The sequence below is a fragment of the Rhizopus delemar genome, genomic scaffold (genome assembly GCF_000149305.1).
Source record: "Rhizopus delemar RA 99-880 supercont3.1 genomic scaffold, whole genome shotgun sequence".
NCBI lineage: Eukaryota > Fungi > Mucoromycota > Mucoromycetes > Mucorales > Rhizopodaceae > Rhizopus > Rhizopus delemar.
In genome coordinates, this window is record NW_027137827.1 from 1,345,628 (window position 1) to 1,363,695 (window position 18,068).

General features: G+C 34.7%; 7 protein-coding genes across 7 annotated transcripts; 4 read left to right on the plus strand and 3 right to left on the minus strand.

Annotated features, from left to right (window-relative positions):
- Positions 1-2,107: 2,107 nt before the first annotated feature.
- On the plus strand, positions 2,108-3,841 carry RO3G_00533 (NADH dehydrogenase [ubiquinone] flavoprotein 1; the record flags this gene model as incomplete). Its single annotated transcript, XM_067655124.1, has 7 exons — positions 2,108-2,430; positions 2,488-2,621; positions 2,671-2,980; positions 3,033-3,269; positions 3,326-3,372; positions 3,452-3,454; positions 3,519-3,841. The coding sequence occupies 7 exons, from the start codon at positions 2,108-2,110 to the stop codon at positions 3,839-3,841; spliced, it is 1,377 nt and encodes a 458-aa protein (XP_067511225.1).
- A 272-nt stretch (positions 3,842-4,113) lies between these two features.
- Positions 4,114-7,160, plus strand: RO3G_00534 (uncharacterized protein; the record flags this gene model as incomplete). Its single annotated transcript, XM_067655125.1, has 5 exons — positions 4,114-4,241; positions 4,302-4,403; positions 4,454-5,217; positions 5,276-6,263; positions 6,326-7,160. The coding sequence occupies 5 exons, from the start codon at positions 4,114-4,116 to the stop codon at positions 7,158-7,160; spliced, it is 2,817 nt and encodes a 938-aa protein (XP_067511226.1).
- A 1,514-nt stretch (positions 7,161-8,674) lies between these two features.
- RO3G_00535 (uncharacterized protein) lies at positions 8,675-9,813 on the plus strand (the record flags this gene model as incomplete). The annotated part of the gene is made up of 5 exons (XM_067655126.1): positions 8,675-8,755; positions 8,810-8,913; positions 9,092-9,115; positions 9,173-9,590; positions 9,655-9,813. The coding sequence occupies 5 exons, from the start codon at positions 8,675-8,677 to the stop codon at positions 9,811-9,813; spliced, it is 786 nt and encodes a 261-aa protein (XP_067511227.1).
- Positions 9,814-10,587: 774 nt separating this feature from the next.
- RO3G_00536 (uncharacterized protein) lies at positions 10,588-11,464 on the plus strand (the record flags this gene model as incomplete). The annotated part of the gene is made up of 3 exons (XM_067655127.1): positions 10,588-10,633; positions 10,911-10,949; positions 11,340-11,464. 3 exons carry the CDS (start codon positions 10,588-10,590, stop codon positions 11,462-11,464), a joined length of 210 nt encoding a protein of 69 aa, XP_067511228.1.
- A 1,080-nt stretch (positions 11,465-12,544) lies between these two features.
- Positions 12,545-13,633, minus strand: RO3G_00537 (uncharacterized protein; the record flags this gene model as incomplete). The annotated part of the gene is made up of 5 exons (XM_067655128.1): positions 12,545-12,782; positions 12,853-13,099; positions 13,159-13,261; positions 13,361-13,522; positions 13,580-13,633. 5 exons carry the CDS (start codon positions 13,631-13,633, stop codon positions 12,545-12,547), a joined length of 804 nt encoding a protein of 267 aa, XP_067511229.1.
- Positions 13,634-14,538: 905 nt separating this feature from the next.
- Positions 14,539-15,062, minus strand: RO3G_00538 (uncharacterized protein; the record flags this gene model as incomplete). The annotated part of the gene is made up of 3 exons (XM_067655129.1): positions 14,539-14,697; positions 14,808-14,834; positions 14,928-15,062. 3 exons carry the CDS (start codon positions 15,060-15,062, stop codon positions 14,539-14,541), a joined length of 321 nt encoding a protein of 106 aa, XP_067511230.1.
- Positions 15,063-16,395: 1,333 nt separating this feature from the next.
- RO3G_00539 (uncharacterized protein) lies at positions 16,396-17,018 on the minus strand (the record flags this gene model as incomplete). The annotated part of the gene is made up of 3 exons (XM_067655130.1): positions 16,396-16,732; positions 16,818-16,963; positions 17,004-17,018. 3 exons carry the CDS (start codon positions 17,016-17,018, stop codon positions 16,396-16,398), a joined length of 498 nt encoding a protein of 165 aa, XP_067511231.1.
- Between the last annotated feature and the right edge of the window lie 1,050 nt (positions 17,019-18,068).

The window sequence follows — 18,068 nt, forward strand, 5'->3', positions numbered from 1 at the left end:
ATGATTCTTTTACTGCGAGGCAATGGGGTATTCATGTTTGTAAAGCCGAGAGATAAGACAAAAGCTATTACTAAGATCCTGAAAGCATTTTCAAGAAGAATAAGAAACCAGAACGGCATTCTATTCTTGGGAAAGAGAATTAACATATCCCTTCAAATTATATTGATAAGAATCCTTTTGTTGTTTTAATTGCAGTAGAAATTTTAATGCAAAGATTTGTAGACATTAATGATTCTCGCAGTATTGTTTATAGCTTCGTAACAGCACAGTGTTATATATCTACTGAACAAGAGCGAATCCACTCTGTGAAAATAAGTAGCGAGGAAAAGATTCAGCAAAGGTATAACTGGGTCCAAAAGTGGCAGCAAACTGAGTTGAACTTTACTATGACTTGCGTTTTTCTTGATAAATTGACCTTTCATACTAATTTGGAACAAAATATGATTTAATCAAAGAAAGGAACTCTTGTAATGGTTACAGTGCCTACAACTAAAGCTAGCACAACATCGATATTAGTCGTAATGTCTACTACTAGCTTGATTAATATTACTTTTTTTCTGTGTATGAGAATTTTATTCGGATGCCGCATTTTTAGCTGGTCATTATAAGAAACATTTTTAATAAAAGGGTTTAAACCCATGAACAAACAAACAAAAAACGACCATGGAGATTGGAACTAGTGCTGGCAGATGAGACTAATCCAACAAAAAGAACTTGATCACTTTGCTAAGGCACTTTGCCCTTAATTAATATTATTCTGAGAGTTTCAAAGCGTATGAAAAAGAGAAAGCTTCGTCATGAGGCTGATACTTATAACGCAGGAACAGGACATTATTTGAACTTTTTAAAAGGCTGCTCTTAATGAAAGGAATGTATCCAGAAATGAAAGGACATTGCCTCGCTTTAGATCATGTTCCTATTCCAGCTCAGCTGATATAAGAAGGTATAGTCGGCTGCGTACGTCTAAGTAACAGGACACAGTGTGATTTCATGTGCTTGTTCACAGCTGAAGAAGATATTGACAAAACCAGAGAATAACTCACAAAGTATTTCAGTGTCGCCGTTCACTATACAAATTGGACACTTATCGACAAAATTAATGATAAATGCGGTATGCTCTGGTAGAAGCTTTGCTCGTGGATAAGAGGGCTGCGGCTTTGCTTTATCAGATAATACAGTGCTTTCCATATTTTCATTCCATTTTTTAAGAGCGTTAACTGTTGAACACTAATTGCCCACTTGCTTAGCTGAGAAAAGGGTTTTCTTGTTTGACCTAAATGAGTTTGCTAATGTTCTCTTCACTGCACTTCTTATAATGTCCTTTAGAAGCACACTATTTTTACTATTTGGAGCTTTTGGAAAAGCTAGATGCTTGATTCTCTATAAGAGAAACATATTCCCCAGGTATTTTCGGTAACTAAGGTAATATTTGCGGTATCATCAATCTCTCTATTCATAGGTTATAGTGAATTCTAAATAGTTAGGTTTTTTGGATCTTCATAATAAACAAATTTGCAGTGATAAATTGAATCAATAGAGAAGAAATACTATTAAAAGCTTTTTTTTTTTTTTGCTCAAAGTACATTGCTTTACTAGAAAATCTTGGCGCTACCAAACTCGAATGTATTTTGCTATTGTCTTTTTTATTGCCGAGCTTTCTTAGAAGTGCTTAGATTTTTTGGTTGCTGTCAACATTAGTACACACGATTGCTAAAATTTTCTGGATAATGACAAAAAATAAGACAGATCGAATTAAATTTCAATGACTATTGTATTGGAACAAATTGTAAAAGCAATTCAAATTAAAAAACACACTCAGATTTTGCGTCATCAGTTGCAAACTTTTCTGTGAGAGCTTCTATGAATCTAGCTAAACCCCCCACCTTGTGAATTTGAGCCCAGCAACAATTCAACTATAACAAGACATTTTTTACACTCTATTCCAGCTCAACCCCCAACTCTTCCTACATTCAATTGGCAACCTTCCCTTTCAGGTCATGTTGAGAACAATAACCGCAAAACGAGGTAAACAGATTGATTGAAACGAACCGATTGGCAATTAACCGAGTTACCTTTCGCAGCAATTAGCTTGACTCGACATGCTAAAATGATCCCTAGCGCAGTTTTCATTGCACGTACATTCGCCAGCGAAGCTGCTCCCAATCCCAATGCTAACCCTATCACTGGAAAAACCTCTTTTGGTGGCCTCTCCGACGAGGACCGTATTTTTACCAACGTTTATTCCAAACATGATTATAGATTAAAGGGTGCTTTAAAGCGTGGTGATTGGTACAAAACTAAGGAATTAGTTTTGAAAGGACCTGAATGGATCATTAACGAGATGAAGGAATCCGGTCTTCGTGGACGTGGTGGTGCCGGTTTCCCTACCGGTTTAAAGTGGAGTTTTATGAACAAGCCTTTGGATGGACGGTAGTTACAAGAAGAAGAGAAGATACAGAGAGTTAGGATTTTAATTTTTATGAATAGTCCTCGTTATCTTGTCATTAATGCTGATGAAGGTGAACCAGGAACTTGTAAGGATCGTGAAATTCTTCGTGGTGACCCTCACAAATTGATTGAAGGCTGTCTTTTGGCTGGCTCTGCTATGAAAGCCAATGCTGGTATTTTTTTTTTTTTACATTATAAAACAAATGCTGACATTGCTTTTAGCATATATTTACATCCGTGGTGAATTTTATCAAGAAGCTACCCACCTGCAAACAGCTATTAATGAAGCTTATGAGGCTGGCTTAATTGGTAAGAATGCCTGTGGATCTGGGTATGACTTTGACGTGTATATTCACCGTGGTGCTGGTGCCTATATCTGTGGTGAAGAAACCAGTTTAATTGAATCCATTGAAGGCAAGCAGGGTAAGCCAAGATTAAAGCCTCCATTCCCTGCTGATATTGGCCTTTTTGGATGTCCCACTACTGTCACCAATGTTGAAACAGTCGCTGTTGCACCTACTATCCTTAGACGGTAAAGTTATTTGCAGCTTGAAGTGAATCAATGGACTAATCTTTTGCATTAGTGGTGGCACCTGGTTTGCTGGCTTCGGTCGTCCCCGTAATACTGGTACCAAGCTCTTCTGTATTTCTGGTCACGTCAACAACCCTTGTACTGTTGAAGAAGAAATGTCTATTCCTTTGAAGGAGTTGATCGAAAAGCATTGTGGTGGTGTACGTGGTGGATGGGATAACTTACTCGGTATTGTTCCTGGTGGTTCATCTGTGCCTGTCCTCCCCAAAAATATTTGTGATGATGTTTTGTAAGTTGGTATTTTCCATTTTGTATATTTAATCAAGTCTAACGTGTAGTTAATAGAATGGATTTTGATGCTCTTCGCGATGCAAACTCTGGTCTTGGTACCGGTAAGTATTGAATTTTGTATAGATGTTCTGTATAATTTAATTCTTTTTTTTTTACCGTTTCATATTTTCTTTAACGTAGCTGGTAAGTTTGTTTCTTTTGTTTTTTTTTTTTATTTGATCTTCTCCCTTTCTAATATTTTGTTTAGCTGTTATTGTTATGGACAAATCCACTGATATTGTCAGAGCTATTTCTAGATTTGCCAAGTTTTATAGGCATGAATCTTGTGGTCAATGTACACCTTGTCGTGAGGGTACCAAGTGGCTCGAATCTATGATGGACCGATTTGAAGACGGACGTGGTCATAAAGAAGAAATTGACCAAATTTGGGAATTAACCAAACAAATCGAAGGACATACAATTTGTGCTCTTGGTGACGCTGCTGCATGGCCTGTACAAGGTTTAATTCGTCACTTCCGTCCCGAACTTGAAGAACGTATGGCCAAATTTGACCTTGCAAATAGATCTTAAACAAACTTCATCTTTCTCTTATTGTAATTTTCAATAAAAATATATTTAAATAGTTTCTGTAACTGATCCACAATGAAAAATTGATACTTTTCTCTATATTTTTGTAACGTACAGCAATATTTTTGATAAAGTGTCGTACATGATTGATTACGAAAATTAGAAAAACAAATGCGCAAAGGGCATTTACTAGCCGCTGTCTTTGAAATACTTTTGTTTCAAGCATGGTTTTTTTTCCACGCTTTCTTCTTCACATTTTTATTTTTCTCTCTATAATGTGTACTTCTTCTGTTGATAACCCTAATAGACAAGTTCTTCCTACTAACGTAAAGCCAACTCACTATGACCTTACTCTTGAACCTAATTTGAAAACTTTTAAATTTGATGGCCAAGTTAAAGTGAAGTAAGATATAGGTTCGATTTTATACGCGTTTTTATATAAACTCCTTTTCTATTATTTTAGCTTAAATGTCAATGAGGACACTACAACCATTGTTCTTAACACCCGTGATATTAAAATCAAATCTGCTTTCTTGTCTTCTGAAGGCCTTAAAACAGATTCAAAGTAGGTGTCTTTTAATAAAAAGGGATACTTCTAATCATAAACATCTACAGGCAGGCAGCTATTGACATTAAATATGATGAAAAGAAAGATTTAGCTACTTTGAGCTTCAAAGAGGTTGTTGTCGCTAATACAAAAGCTCTTTTGGAAATTTATTTTGAAGGGGAATTGAACGATCAAATGGCTGGTTTCTACAGGTCTTCTTACAAGGATGTTGATGGAAATACTCAATATTTGGCTACTACTCAATTTGAGTCTACTGATGCTCGAAGAGCTTTCCCTTGTTGGGATGAGCCCAGCCTTAAAGCCACTTTTGATGTTACCTTGATCGTCCCAGCTCATCTTGTTGCATTATCTAATATGGATGTAATTTCTGAAGAACCTTTTAATGAAAAGTATAGCCTTCATGGTAAGACTGAGACAGGTAAATTTGAAGGAAAGACCGAGGCTGGCAAATTTGAAGGAAAGATCGAGGCTGGCAAAGTTGAAGGAAAGACTGAGATTGGTAAAGTTGAAGGAAAGACCGAAACAAAAAGCACCTCGTTAAAACAAGTCAAGTACTCTACTACCCCTTTAATGAGTACTTATCTTTTAGCTTTCTGCGTTGGCCCATTCGAGTATATTGAAGCATTTACTAGTGGAGAGTATAATGGCAAACCTATTCGTTCCCGTGTTTATACTTTACCTGGATCTGTTGAACAAGGACGCCATGCACTGAATGTTTGTACTCTTGCTCTTGAGTATTTTGCCAAGGTTTTCGGTGAACCCTACCCATTACCCAAGGTAGACATGATTGCTATCCCAGACTTTGAAGCGGGTAAAGTGAAATTTTGCTTCACACGAATTCTTTGAAAAATTCATCTTTAAAATTGTAGGTGCTATGGAGAATTGGGGTCTGATTACTTACAGAACTGTCGCATTGTTATTTGATGAGAAGTCTTCATCCATTGCATTTAAAAAGAGTACAGCTTATACAGTATGTCATGAGTTGGCTCATCAATGGTTTGGTAATCTGGTTACTATGGAATGGTGGGACCATTTATGGTTAAATGAGGGTTTTGCAACCTGGGTCGGTTGGTTAGCTGTTGATCAAATCTTTCCTGATTGGGAAGTTTGGACATCTTTTGTGAATGAGGACATGCCTAGAGCTCTGAACTTGGATGCACTCCGCTCTTCTCATCCTATTGAAGTTACTGTCAATGATCCTGCTGAGATTCACCAAATTTTTGATGCTATCTCTTATTACAAAGGTGCTAGTGTAATCCGTATGTTGAGCTCCTGGCTTGGTGTTGACACTTTCTTGGCTGGTGTAAGACGTTATCTTCGCCGTCACAAGTTGGGTAACGCTTCCACTAATGACCTGTGGATTGCTTTGAGCGAGGAAGCCAAGGTGGACGTTTCGAAATTCATGACTTTGTGGACCAGATGTGTTGGTTATCCTGTCCTTACTGTCAAAAAAACTGGCAATGATACCATAAATGTCACTCAATCTCGCTATCTTTCCACTGGGGATTTGACCAAAGAAGAGGACTCCACCGTCTGGTGGGTGCCACTTGGTATACTAGTTTCAGAAAAAACTGAGTCGTACACCTTGACAGATAAATCTCAAAATTTCACCATCCCCTCCGATGGTTTGTTTAAACTGAATGCTGGTCAAACATCTGTTTATCGAGTCAATTACCCCATCGAGACTATTCGTAAATTGAGTGAAGAAATCAAGAAAGGCAAGAATGGTCTCTTGGCAAATACCTCTGATCGTGTTGGTTTAGTTGCTGATGCTGGTAATTTATGTGTCAGTGGTGAGCAAAACACAGCTGCCTTTTTAGAACTTGCTCAAGCATTTGTTAACGAAGATAACTACTTGTAAATAGCATAATATCTTAAACTGTATATGGTTTTATTGATATTTATAATTTTGTACGTAGCGTCTGGTCACAATTGAGTAGTCACCTTAGTAACATTCTTAGTGTCTGGAGTGAACAACCTGAAGAAGTTCGTAATGGCTTGAAAGCTCTTCGCCGCAGTTTATTTGCTCCCGTTGCCCATAAGCTCGGATGGGAATTCGCTGAAACAGATGACTATCTTACAAACATTTTACGCGTCCTTGCTATCTCTAATGCCGGTCGTTCCAACCATACAGAAACGATACAAGAGGCCAAGAAACGCTTCTGGCAATTTGTTGAAGGAAATACAAATGTTCTTCACCCCAATCTTCGTGGTCCTGTATACAGCATTGTGCTTAAGGCTGCTGAAAGTGAAGAAGAAGAGGAAAAAGTATGGTCAGAGATTTTCAAGATTTATCGTGATGAAGCTTTACCTAGTGATCAACGTTTAACTGCTCTTAGCTCTTTGGGTGGTGCAAGCCACGCACACTTAATTCAAAAATATCTTGATATGTGTTTGGATGAAAGGTTAGTCAGAGGTCAAGATTCAATTTACGTCTTCCGTTCTCTTGCTTCCAACCCTAAAGCTCGCGACATTCTCTGGAAGTTCTTTACAGATAATTATGATGTTCTTTTTGCCAAATTCTCAAAGTCATTAAGTTTATTTGGTTCTGCTGTCCGCTCTGCAGTTGGCAGTTTCGTTTCCTTTGACAAAATTGCTGAAGTTGAAGCCTTCTTTAGCACTAAAGACACTAAGGAATATGCTCGTCCTTTACAGCAAGCTTTGGAAAGTGCTCGTGTCAATGCCAAATGGATTGAAAGAGACGAACATGTTGTTGCTGAATGGGTTCATTCAAATGCAAATAACTTTGCATAAAGTATCTGCTCTTACTTTCTTTAATTATAAATTATGTATGTTACTTTGCAAATATAGTAATCATTCATGATAATAATAAAAAAGACAAGAATTTAATATGAAAGCACAAGAAATTCCAATTGTCCCTTATTCTATTATTGTTTTTTTGTCAAAATAGACTTCATAGGCGATTTTGTTGAGAATCTAATAAAAATAATTTGACTTCATCAATCAATTGAATTGATGAATTAGGCTCTTTCTCTGTAAAGTTTTTACATTAAATTTTCTTTCACTTCAATAAACAAAAGCCAATCAACTCCTCAAACTTGAAAAAGAGATTATAAATCAATATACGAATGTGCTTGTAAGTGCTGATCAGTAGAGTGAATTGCATGAAAAAGATAAAGACGCGAATAAAAAATAAAAATAAAAACGCATGCACTTGTTCCATAGGTTAAAAAAGCCGTCAATAGCATTCAAAGTTGTCACAAGTAATACTACAATAATTTTATCCCTTCTTCTTTTATTTTTTACTAATACAGTAGCTGCTCTATTTAAGGGTGGCCAAAATTTTTGGAATATCCACCCTAAATAGAACATACCTTTAAATCGAACTTCGTGATTGTTAAAAAACGGGGTCACTTAATATGTATTGTAGCTACATTATAGACATGTTTGTACAACATGTTTCCACATAGGCCACTGTCGGTTGATATAGGTTTGGTAATTGTGTAAGGACATTAAATTTAACAACAAAGTTACTGATGTTAGCCAGTTGAGCCTTGAAGCAGATGAAAGCGAGATGGTAGTATGTTATACAACAAGTACTACTACTAATGAAGAAACGGCAGAAGGCAACATAGATGGAACAGAAGAAAATGATAAGCCAGAGCAAGATGAGCAGTGTGTTGATATAGTAGAGTAAAAAACGGTTGAGAGAAGCCTATGAAACTATTCTCATACACAAAGTTCCTTTGGACGACCTTGATCGTAAATTACATCGCCGAATTCGAATGAGATTGGCTGGCTCTTGTGCTGAATTGAATAAGTCAAAAGAGTAAACAGATCTTTGATCTTATTTTACAAAGTAAAAAATTTATTGTTAGAGTACTCCAAAAAACTGTTACTTATAAAAAATCTTCTATTTAGTGGTAAAAATTTTTTGCGTTCCACCCTTAAATAGAATAGTGGTATAGTGGTATTTATGCTGGGGACCTGTGTCGTTCTTTAGAATTACACCCTTAAATAGAGCGGCTACTGTAATTCAATTTCTTGACTTGAGTGCTAAATCGTACCTGTAGTTATCAGCCAAGGACTCAATCATGATCGCTGGAGTTGGGAGAAACCCTTGAAACATCTGATAAAAAATCACGATATATGGCTTAGTATGTTAGATTTTATTATTGTGCATAGCTTTTTCTGTATATTTACCATTGTTGTCTCTTAGTTTATGCAAAAACGGAATTGTTGATATGACCATGTCGAGCGATAGGAACCAGATGGATGTGATTGGAGGAAAACACGTAAAGTCAATTATGACCAAGTACTTGGATGCTTTCGGTGATGAAAACAACAGCGATAACAGCATTGGTGAAGTAACCAAACCATTATTAAAGGTATTTATATCTATTTATAATTTTGTCAGCTATACTTATCCATTGCTATTGTAGTTGAAAAACAAAAGGAAAATGGAGGAGTATTATTACAAGCATCTGGTTAGATACAAACCAAAGAACGATATTGAAAGAAATGTCCTCAACATTTACAAGTACGTGTAAGTGTCAAAAAAAAAAAACTTATATTCCCATTTTCACTTTATACTTATGCATCTTTAGTGTGGAACAGCATGTGTTCCGATCCTTTATGTTCAGGCAATCATATATCAACTCATGCTCTGAACAGTCACTCAATATAAAATATCGGTCGTATTTATTTGCATCGTTTTTCGGTAGAAACAAAGACGTGTTTCTTCAATGGTAAGCTCTTTAAAGCAATACGATAAGAAAATAATCTAATATATTTATTCTTAACAGGGGCGAGACAAAGGCCGTTGATTGTACAAGAGCAGCGCTCGATTTCAAATTGGATCTGAGAATAATAGTCAACATTGAACAAGAAAAGCATGAAGTTGCCACTGCTGAGCTCGCCAAACCCAGATCTACCATTGAGTCGAAGCTCTTTAATGATAAACTCAAGCTTGTTCTCGTCACCAAATGCCATCTTAACAGTGTGCTGAAGACTATGCCCTACATTCCAAAATCAAAAGTAAAAGATGTCAAGGTTCCCATCGTGCAGATTATAGGATTAACATGTCATGTCCAGGCCCTCTCCTTAACTGATAAAGGTGTCTACTTATTGCAGGATGTTTATTCTGTTGATTACCCCCAAACACACGCCCAAGTAGAAGCAAAAGGTCTACAAAAGGTTATTGAATCCTTTTCTATAATTGATGTAAGCGTTGGTTTTTTTATAATGATATCCTGAAATTTACTTTATTCTTATTAAAAAAAACTAGGATTTAATCATTGATATTACTGAGTATCATCGAGACTACAATGTAGACCAATCCAGTAAAATGGATAGTTTAATCAAAGGCAAGAAAAAGAATAATGTGAATATTGAGGATTGGGTTTCAGAAGTAGTCTGTGATGATGATATGGCTCATGATAATTAGGACCTGTATATTTTTTTAGTATTATATTATTAATATTAAAATAAATTACGATAGTACATTCTGTGTTAATGATAAAAATCAGGTAGTTTCATAAAAGGGAGGGGGGAAGCATTGTACTTCTTCATGAAAAAGGAAACTGCTTACTTAATTCTTCAGAATAAGTTATGTAAAATAAATATCTGTCATTCACGGAAAGCTTTCTATGACAGATTTAAGCTTATTTAAAGATCATGACTAACTTTATTAATGTCTATCCTAACTGTTTTTTTAATAGCTCCACTATGAAGTCATTCGAATTCTTCTCTTTGTCTTACCTCATTTTGAATTGATTTAATCGTATTCTAATGCATTTGATGAATATTTTTATTCAAACAGTGTTCTTTCAATGTCTAATTAGACCAGTTAATAAAATCAACAATATTAAATTAATGCTTTTACTTGTGTAGGATGGGCACTAAATTTAATATCCAATAAAAGATATAATTAATGTATGATTTATCCAAGTTATAAATAATATCAAGCTTTGCTACTGTGCTTAACATATAAAAATGGTCTAAAAGGCGAGATTAGACCAGTACCAAAATGAATCAAGCGGTGAAAATCAGGTCAATGATTTCAAAATGGTTCATTTTTTTCCTGTAAAAAAATAGACAGATGACAAAAGCAGAGATAAAAGAGAAGAGAGAAAAATTAGAACATTCCATCACATTTTATGTTTTATACATTACTTATAAACATGCTTAATCGTCGCTGGTTTTTAGTATCAAAATTAAGATGGAGAAGAGCTATGAAATTCAAGATTTTGAGAAGATAGGATTTCGTAATTTCCAACAAACACATTGGGTCGATTTAAATCTCAAATTTCTAATATTTATAAGGATTGAATACTCTGAGTTACGTTGATATCTCTTTTTCAAAGCTGTTAACAATCTTGGTATCTGACAACAGAATACTATTTCGACCCTTCGACTTCTGCGTTATCTACATTCGCTACACCCTTTGCTAGGATAGGATTCATTGGCTGGCATTATAATCGATTTATATTGCTTTCTCACATTCTTAAGAACATTTCAAAAGTGTTTTGATAAGTTATGTAGTTGTCTCAGAAAGTTCTACAACCGAATTGGCTATTCTTAGTACAAATAACATTCACCGTATCTTCAATTGCTCGTCAAAACTCTTGCCTAAGCCATTTATTGTTATATGTTATAGATGTTATACATTTAATCAGAAGAAAAATAAAGGACGAAACGGAAACGGATATTGAAGTAGAGAAACTTTCATTTTAGGTTGTTGGATTTGTTAGTTGACAGTAGATAAAGATATTAATTTTTTTCCCACACGGCAATCCATTTGGATGGGTTCTTGCAGCTATAAGAATTTGAATTATACTTCACACCATTTAGAAATATTTTATCCAATTCTATACACCTTTTGCCTTTCTCTATATCTTTGATATTTAAGCTTAAAAAATTCACCATTATAAAATGAATATAAATGGTTGAGGATACTCAATTTACAATAAGTATATCTGTTTATTCCTTCATTGTTTGTTGCCTTTGGTGTTGATATTACTGGTTCAATTGATACGATATTTTGCTCTTCTTTCCAAGAACAAATTGTAACATTGGCTTTTTCAGAAACAGCTTAATTGTAGTACTCTGCACTTGAGAATTTGAGTATTTGATAACAAGCGTTATTATACTGGGTAACATCTCCATCTATATTTTCACTGGATCTATTGACTCCAACAAACATCTCGGTTACACCAGGGTAAACGCCCTAGATTTTACAATGTATCAAATTATTCTGAGTTATATCGCCTAATTCGAGAGAAGGAAGTGGATCTGAAGCAATAAGTCCTCTGAAAGAAAAAGATGCACCAAATCCGTTAGTTAGAAATCAATTGTCAAAAACGCCTCTTCCGAATCATTAACATAAATTAAGCTACCGTTATTTGCATTTGTATCAAACGATCCATACCCTTAAGTTTATTAAAGTTAATGAGATGAGGCTGATCAATTGGACATAGTATTCTTTTAGGGTGTTACAACTTTGCTTCGTACAAATGGGAACAATGGTTCTGGTTCTGGACTTTCTCTGTTTCCTTCATGGCGAGATCTTCCAATCAAATAGACCCTTCACAAAATTCCTTATATGCAAAGACTCCATCGTTTTAATCCAACAAAATTTCCGTCACCATATTGCACACTATACTCTTTGGATACCGAAGACGCTACACATATGATTTGCCCATTGAAGTCTATTATATGATGATTTCAGCACACCCATATAACCTTCAAAAAAAAAAAAAAGACCAAGTGGATTTAAAAAAAACTGTCCAATTGGCTTTTAATTCCGACCAATGAATTCAAAAAAGTGTCCAAGTGATAGTGGAAGCACTATACTACCTAGAGAAAATAAAAACAGCCTATTGGTTTTTTTTTTTTTGGCCTGCATTTTTAAAATCCACATATCGGCGTTGCGGTCACTGTACGCTAAACTTTGTTATATTCCTGTAAAAACGATAAATTATTTTGTAAGTAGCACCAAATCAAAAATCCATCCTTGCCAAACTAAATCAGTTTTGCGATAACCTAAATTAAATACGGCATCAAACTATTTTTATTTCCACTAATTTAATTGGTTAATGAAGTCAAATTATTTTTCTTAGGTTTTCAACAAAATCATCATTGGATTCAGGAAGACTCGTATTTATTAAATTCCAATTTTATTGAGCCGCAGCAGGCTGACGTTGAACACCGGCCTCGCCAAATTTTGAAATCCAAAGCTTTGCTACATTGTATACGTTGGTTAAAACTGGAGGGATGCGAGGATCTGCTGAAGGAGGAAGCAGTAAGGTATCAAATCTAATACGAAGATCCTTAAAAGTTTGACGAGTATAAGAAGATAGATGGTAACGGAAGCGGAGAAATTGAGCAAACAAAAATATGGGGACTAACTTCAAGCTAACAATAAGCAAAAGCAAATGCCTAATTAGTACCTCTCTATTACTTCCTTTGGTTTACGCATAAATACCGAAATATTCCTAAAAGCAAACGAACAGCAATTATTGTAACTTCAGAATGGGCCACAAATCGCATAGCAATACTATAATATTTATCTGTCCATGACTTGATTGTTTGTTGAGTTTTAGCTTGCCAGGTCGGTGTAGCATTGCCATTGTTACTTGCTGAAGAGGTAGGAAAAATGTTTGGAATCACATTGGTACGAACGTATCCAAGCGCATGAAATGTGGAAAAGGTAGAAAAAGGAATTAAAGTAACTGAAGTATACATACAGTGAGTATATGTAGTTCTTGATAACTCCAGTGAACAAACTTACCAGTAATAGGACTACTAACAAACCAATACAGTGCAAGAATGAAGTATTGTGCATTCTCATCCATAACTAGCTTTCGCATATAATCGCTGCTAGGTTGAGGTACCTATTATATCACACAATTTTTTTAGTTTTCAATGATTTGTTAAATAGAGAATGCCTCGTCTGAGATGACTTCATCTTGCATTCCTTTCTAGCTACTTACTCCATGTGATTTATAGAGGACAACACCGTAAGACAATATTGCCCCAAAATAAGCGTATTTATAAGCAGTATTATTAGAATTGAAGGTGAGAACTGAGAAGGCGTATAACAAAGTACCGAAAATGGTCGATACATGACCAAAGAACCATGCAAATTGAAGTGACTACATGTCAAGTATTCTTAGCTTGTTATCCTAATAGAAGAACTACGTTCTACTAACCTTAATAAGCGCTAAGATACGGTCTTGTAACGGAGCTGAAGCAGGGAGAGCCATAGCCTTTTTTAATGATAATCAAAATCTAAGGAAGAAAAATGAAGGTCCAAGTAAGAGATGAAATAAGTTATGTTACACCGACGGAGTTTGATGAGTCGATTTAAATTCTGCAAGGATTTTTTGCGAAAAGGCACCTCAACCATGTCATTCGAGATGCCTCTGAACCATTATAAGTTAGCCACTATCGAACGACATTGTCTATAATGTTACTGAGATGATATAGCATGAGTTACAAGAAAATTCGCAGGAAGATCGTTTGCTGCGCTGGAACTGGAGCAGATAAATATAATATACAGTTGATAGCATCTTTAGAGAGCTTAAGTTTAGAATTGCATTTGAATACAATAACCCATACAATATTTGTTTTGTAAGAACTAAACAATTGATATATACAAGTTGACAATATTTTTATAAACTATTTCAGCCAAAAAAAGGTGTAAGCTTTTTATTAAAAACCTTTGACATGAACATGCAACATCCTCTCTTTCATTCGAGCATATATTCAAAAATTACGGAGAAAATTATCCTATCTTTGTTCAAGTGATCTAAAGTCAGCAAAAATACATTCAACAAAATTATATAGCGTGTTTTTTTATTTATTTATTTTTTATATGCATATCGTATAGACTATCAATTAAAGAAAAGACCATTATTATTATATTTACTAGAATCCAATGACCAGCATGTCTTCTATTCTCATTTTGGGGGCGCCATTACTTGCTTTAACAGTGAGAAGCTAAACACACAGCAGTTCAACTCAGAGAAATTCCTGGAATATCCGAAAGTTTTTTTTTAGATACTGCGTGATAGCTGTAGTGATGCAGATATAAAATTTACCTCACTGAAATGCACTTTAGCAAAACAAGAAAAGGACACATAGTTTATCTACCAATCTTTTCCCTTTATTACTTTTTATTTTCTACATCTGCTGAATTTGATACTTGTGTTTCACCGAAGCCATCTGATTCATCAGGTCGAAGAGGGCCACAAAATTCACCCTTTTTCTTCGTATTGACTACCATATGAGCCACATAAGTTGATATGGAGCAATTCAGTAGAAAATACTTAAAAAATGTCCATTTACTTTAACGCTCAGCTTCCATCTTATAGGAAACTGTCAATATCTACAGCAAATTGCTTACCCCTGCAACCTTGCTAACTACTCTTAACTTACCTGAGAGTCACTATCTATTAATATGCTCTTTGGAATGCTTCGTATAGATGACTTATACTTCATTTCTTATGTTATTACTCTATCTAACCTGTTTTAAAAAGTACATAAACCACATTTTACCAAACTTTTGACAACTTGAACTTTGTCCGTGGGAATGTTTTCATCATAATGGCAAGATGATTCATTAGCGTTATACTCCAACTCAACACTTCTTTTCTCCGCTAATTTAGTAATCATGCTAGATCTAGATCTCATTTTGTATCAATCAATTGATCCCATTGGAGCAGGTATCCTTCATCTCTTCTTCATATGCCTATCGCTATTTCGCTATATTAGTAAAATAAATAGGACAAGCCAGCACATGGCCAATATAATGGCAGAGACTGTACGTATTTTTATACTATGTATTTCTCATGGTATCAAGCTATCTAAACAACTTATAGCTCAATGCTCCATAAAAGGTACTGTCGTACCAAGGCTTTCTTACTCTAGAGCAAGAGGGAGGTGGAATATATTGGTTGCACGTATCTAAGAGTAAAATATATCAGATGCATTGACAGTAAGTGGTTGACCTCATTCGTATATATCAAAATGGAAGAATATATCTTTAATATACTGCTTTTTGTAGGATTTTGGTTAGATTAAGATAGAACAAATGAATGAAAATTAGAAATACAAGGTTTTTATCTTACTCCAATAAAGCTCATCTCTTTAAACATCTACCACGCTTTACTTTAGATGTTTGCGATAGTCATTGAATATGTAATTTTAGTGCTATTTATAAAAAAAATTAATCATTTTTACTGATGATTGTGTATAAACATTTGTCCTAGTTCTTTAAATCATAACCCTTCATTAGCTTTTTTTTTTTTTTTTTTTTTTTTTTTTGCTAAGTCAAGCTTTAAAACATGCATTATTTCTCTTTAATAAAAAAGTACTATACTGTAATTAGGAAATGCGATCAAGAATCTAAGATCGCTTAAACTTATCTAGATCTCGGTATACAAGGCATTTATTAATTCAGATAAAGTATCACAGACTACGAAACCTGTTTGCTCCTCTATTTAAAAAACAAAAATAGAGCGAGTTGCTTAATGTGTTACTCTAAATTCTGACTTTATTATTATTTAAAAGCATTGTAAACAAATGACAAAGAAAAAAGGTTTGTGTTGCTCTTATTTATTAATTCAAGTCAGCATCGTATAATTTACAAATATTGTATTCTAAAAAGAGTCGGCCGATCAAAGACACTAAATCACGAAAAAGTGAATGCCTAGTATTTCATTCTTTATGTTTTTCTGCTGCATTAAGTATCTATAAAAATGTCTAAGTAAAATTTATTGCATAAATATGGGATAACATAATAAAGACTAAAGCATATAATGTAAAGATTTCATATCTTATACAAAAAAAAGATCATAATTAACATAAAGGAAGAAAGCAAACAAGGCAAAAAGCGAGGGACCTATGGTAAACAATTAAAAGCTATTTTTTTCATTATCGTGTCTTAATTATGCTGACTAATATATACCGTAAAAAAGCATTCAATACTTGCATACACAAATTGACGAATGAATCATGTTTTACGTCAAGCAGTTGTGGCATTATTCGAAGCTCTATTAAAAGATCCATAGTCAAGTAAACGATAAGTATGCATATTTTTAGTTTTCTGTGGCAGTTCAATCATTGCGTCTAGAGGGCGGTTCTTTACAAAGACCTTATGCGTCTTTTGCTGCTTTCCCGAGTTAAACTGTTCAGAAGGTGAATTGGGTGAAGGAGTGGGAGCTGAACGATAATCGTTACCGACAGGTGAATTCGTTGAGTTTTTACAAAAGTTCAGTTGATTCGCGTTCGGAATTACAGTTGGTGTTTCATCAATTATCTCAGTATTGTTGCATTCAGGTGATTTGTCGGGCTCTTTTAAGCTTTTTTTTTTTAAGAAAAAAAGAAATACAAAGTTAAGACCCAAAACAGACTATTCACACACTTTTTCTTAATCTTATACTTTACTTGTATGTCTTCCACTTCGGATCATGACAGCGCTGATGTCTAGACAGAGTTGTTTTACGAGTAAATGATTTACCACAGCCAGGATGATGGCAGGAATATGGACGCTTCCCCGTGTGTGTACGACGATGCCTAGCTAAAGAAGACGACTATGACAAATAAAGAAGTGTTACAAATTAAATAATTTACCGTGAAATCCCACATTAAAAAACTGAACCTCACATCACTAAATGCTTTTGTACATAAGCCATATCCACAAACATGGGGTCTTTCACCCGTATGTGTTCTATAATGAACAGTAAGAGCCGATTGTTGAATAAACTGCTTTCCACAGGAGGGCCATTGACAGTGATAAGGCCGTTCTCCGGTATGAATCCTAACGTGTCTTGAAAGGTCTGATTTTCTCGTAAATTTCTTGTTACAATCGTGCCAGCTACAAACATAGCGTTTTATTGTATCTTCGGTTTTGTTTAGTAAATCCCGAATGTCCATATTGCGTTTATCTTTGCTGATATTCCTAGATATATGTAATATAAAGCTTTTTTTTTTCTCTCTCTTTGTTTTAGAGCTGTATGAAGTTGACAGATAAAGCGATTAGTTGAAAGTCGTTCGACCTGTAAAAGAGATGTAGATACGTGTAAGATAAAAAAATCTAAAGGGTGCTTTTCTTGAAGTTGAATGAATGAAATGTGATTATTTGTAGTTGAGTTGAAAAATTAAGGAAAGAAAGAGCGTATAAAAAGAGTGTATGGTGTAGTTAAAATATTTCTGACTTGAGGGTAGACAGATAAGAAATTACAGATAAAATAAAGGGGGAGCTTAAAACTATATTGAAGAAGAAAAGAAAAGAAAAAGAAATGCTCATTTACTTATATTCGCATCATTTAATATCATGAAAATACTCGTAAGAGAAGGCTGTTCTGGCTAACCTGTTTAGTTTGACACAGTGACATTCTCTGTGGTACAAGCCTTTATTTCACAAGTGGCAAAATAGGCTGTTTTTTTTTTGGAGTTTTTCTTTCAGTGTACACTTTTTAACACTTTTTACAAATATTTTTCCCAATGAAAAAGATAAAAATAAAATAAAAAGATTTTTTTTACTAGTGTCGCTCTTTGATCTGCATTTACAGCCTTACCGTTTCACTGTTTTATAAACAAAGTTGTACAGGTCATGCCCGGCTTTGACGCAAAATATAAAGTTGAATCAATTAGAGGTGGTTGTATAATTTAATTTCCTTTTTTTTTGGGTGACAA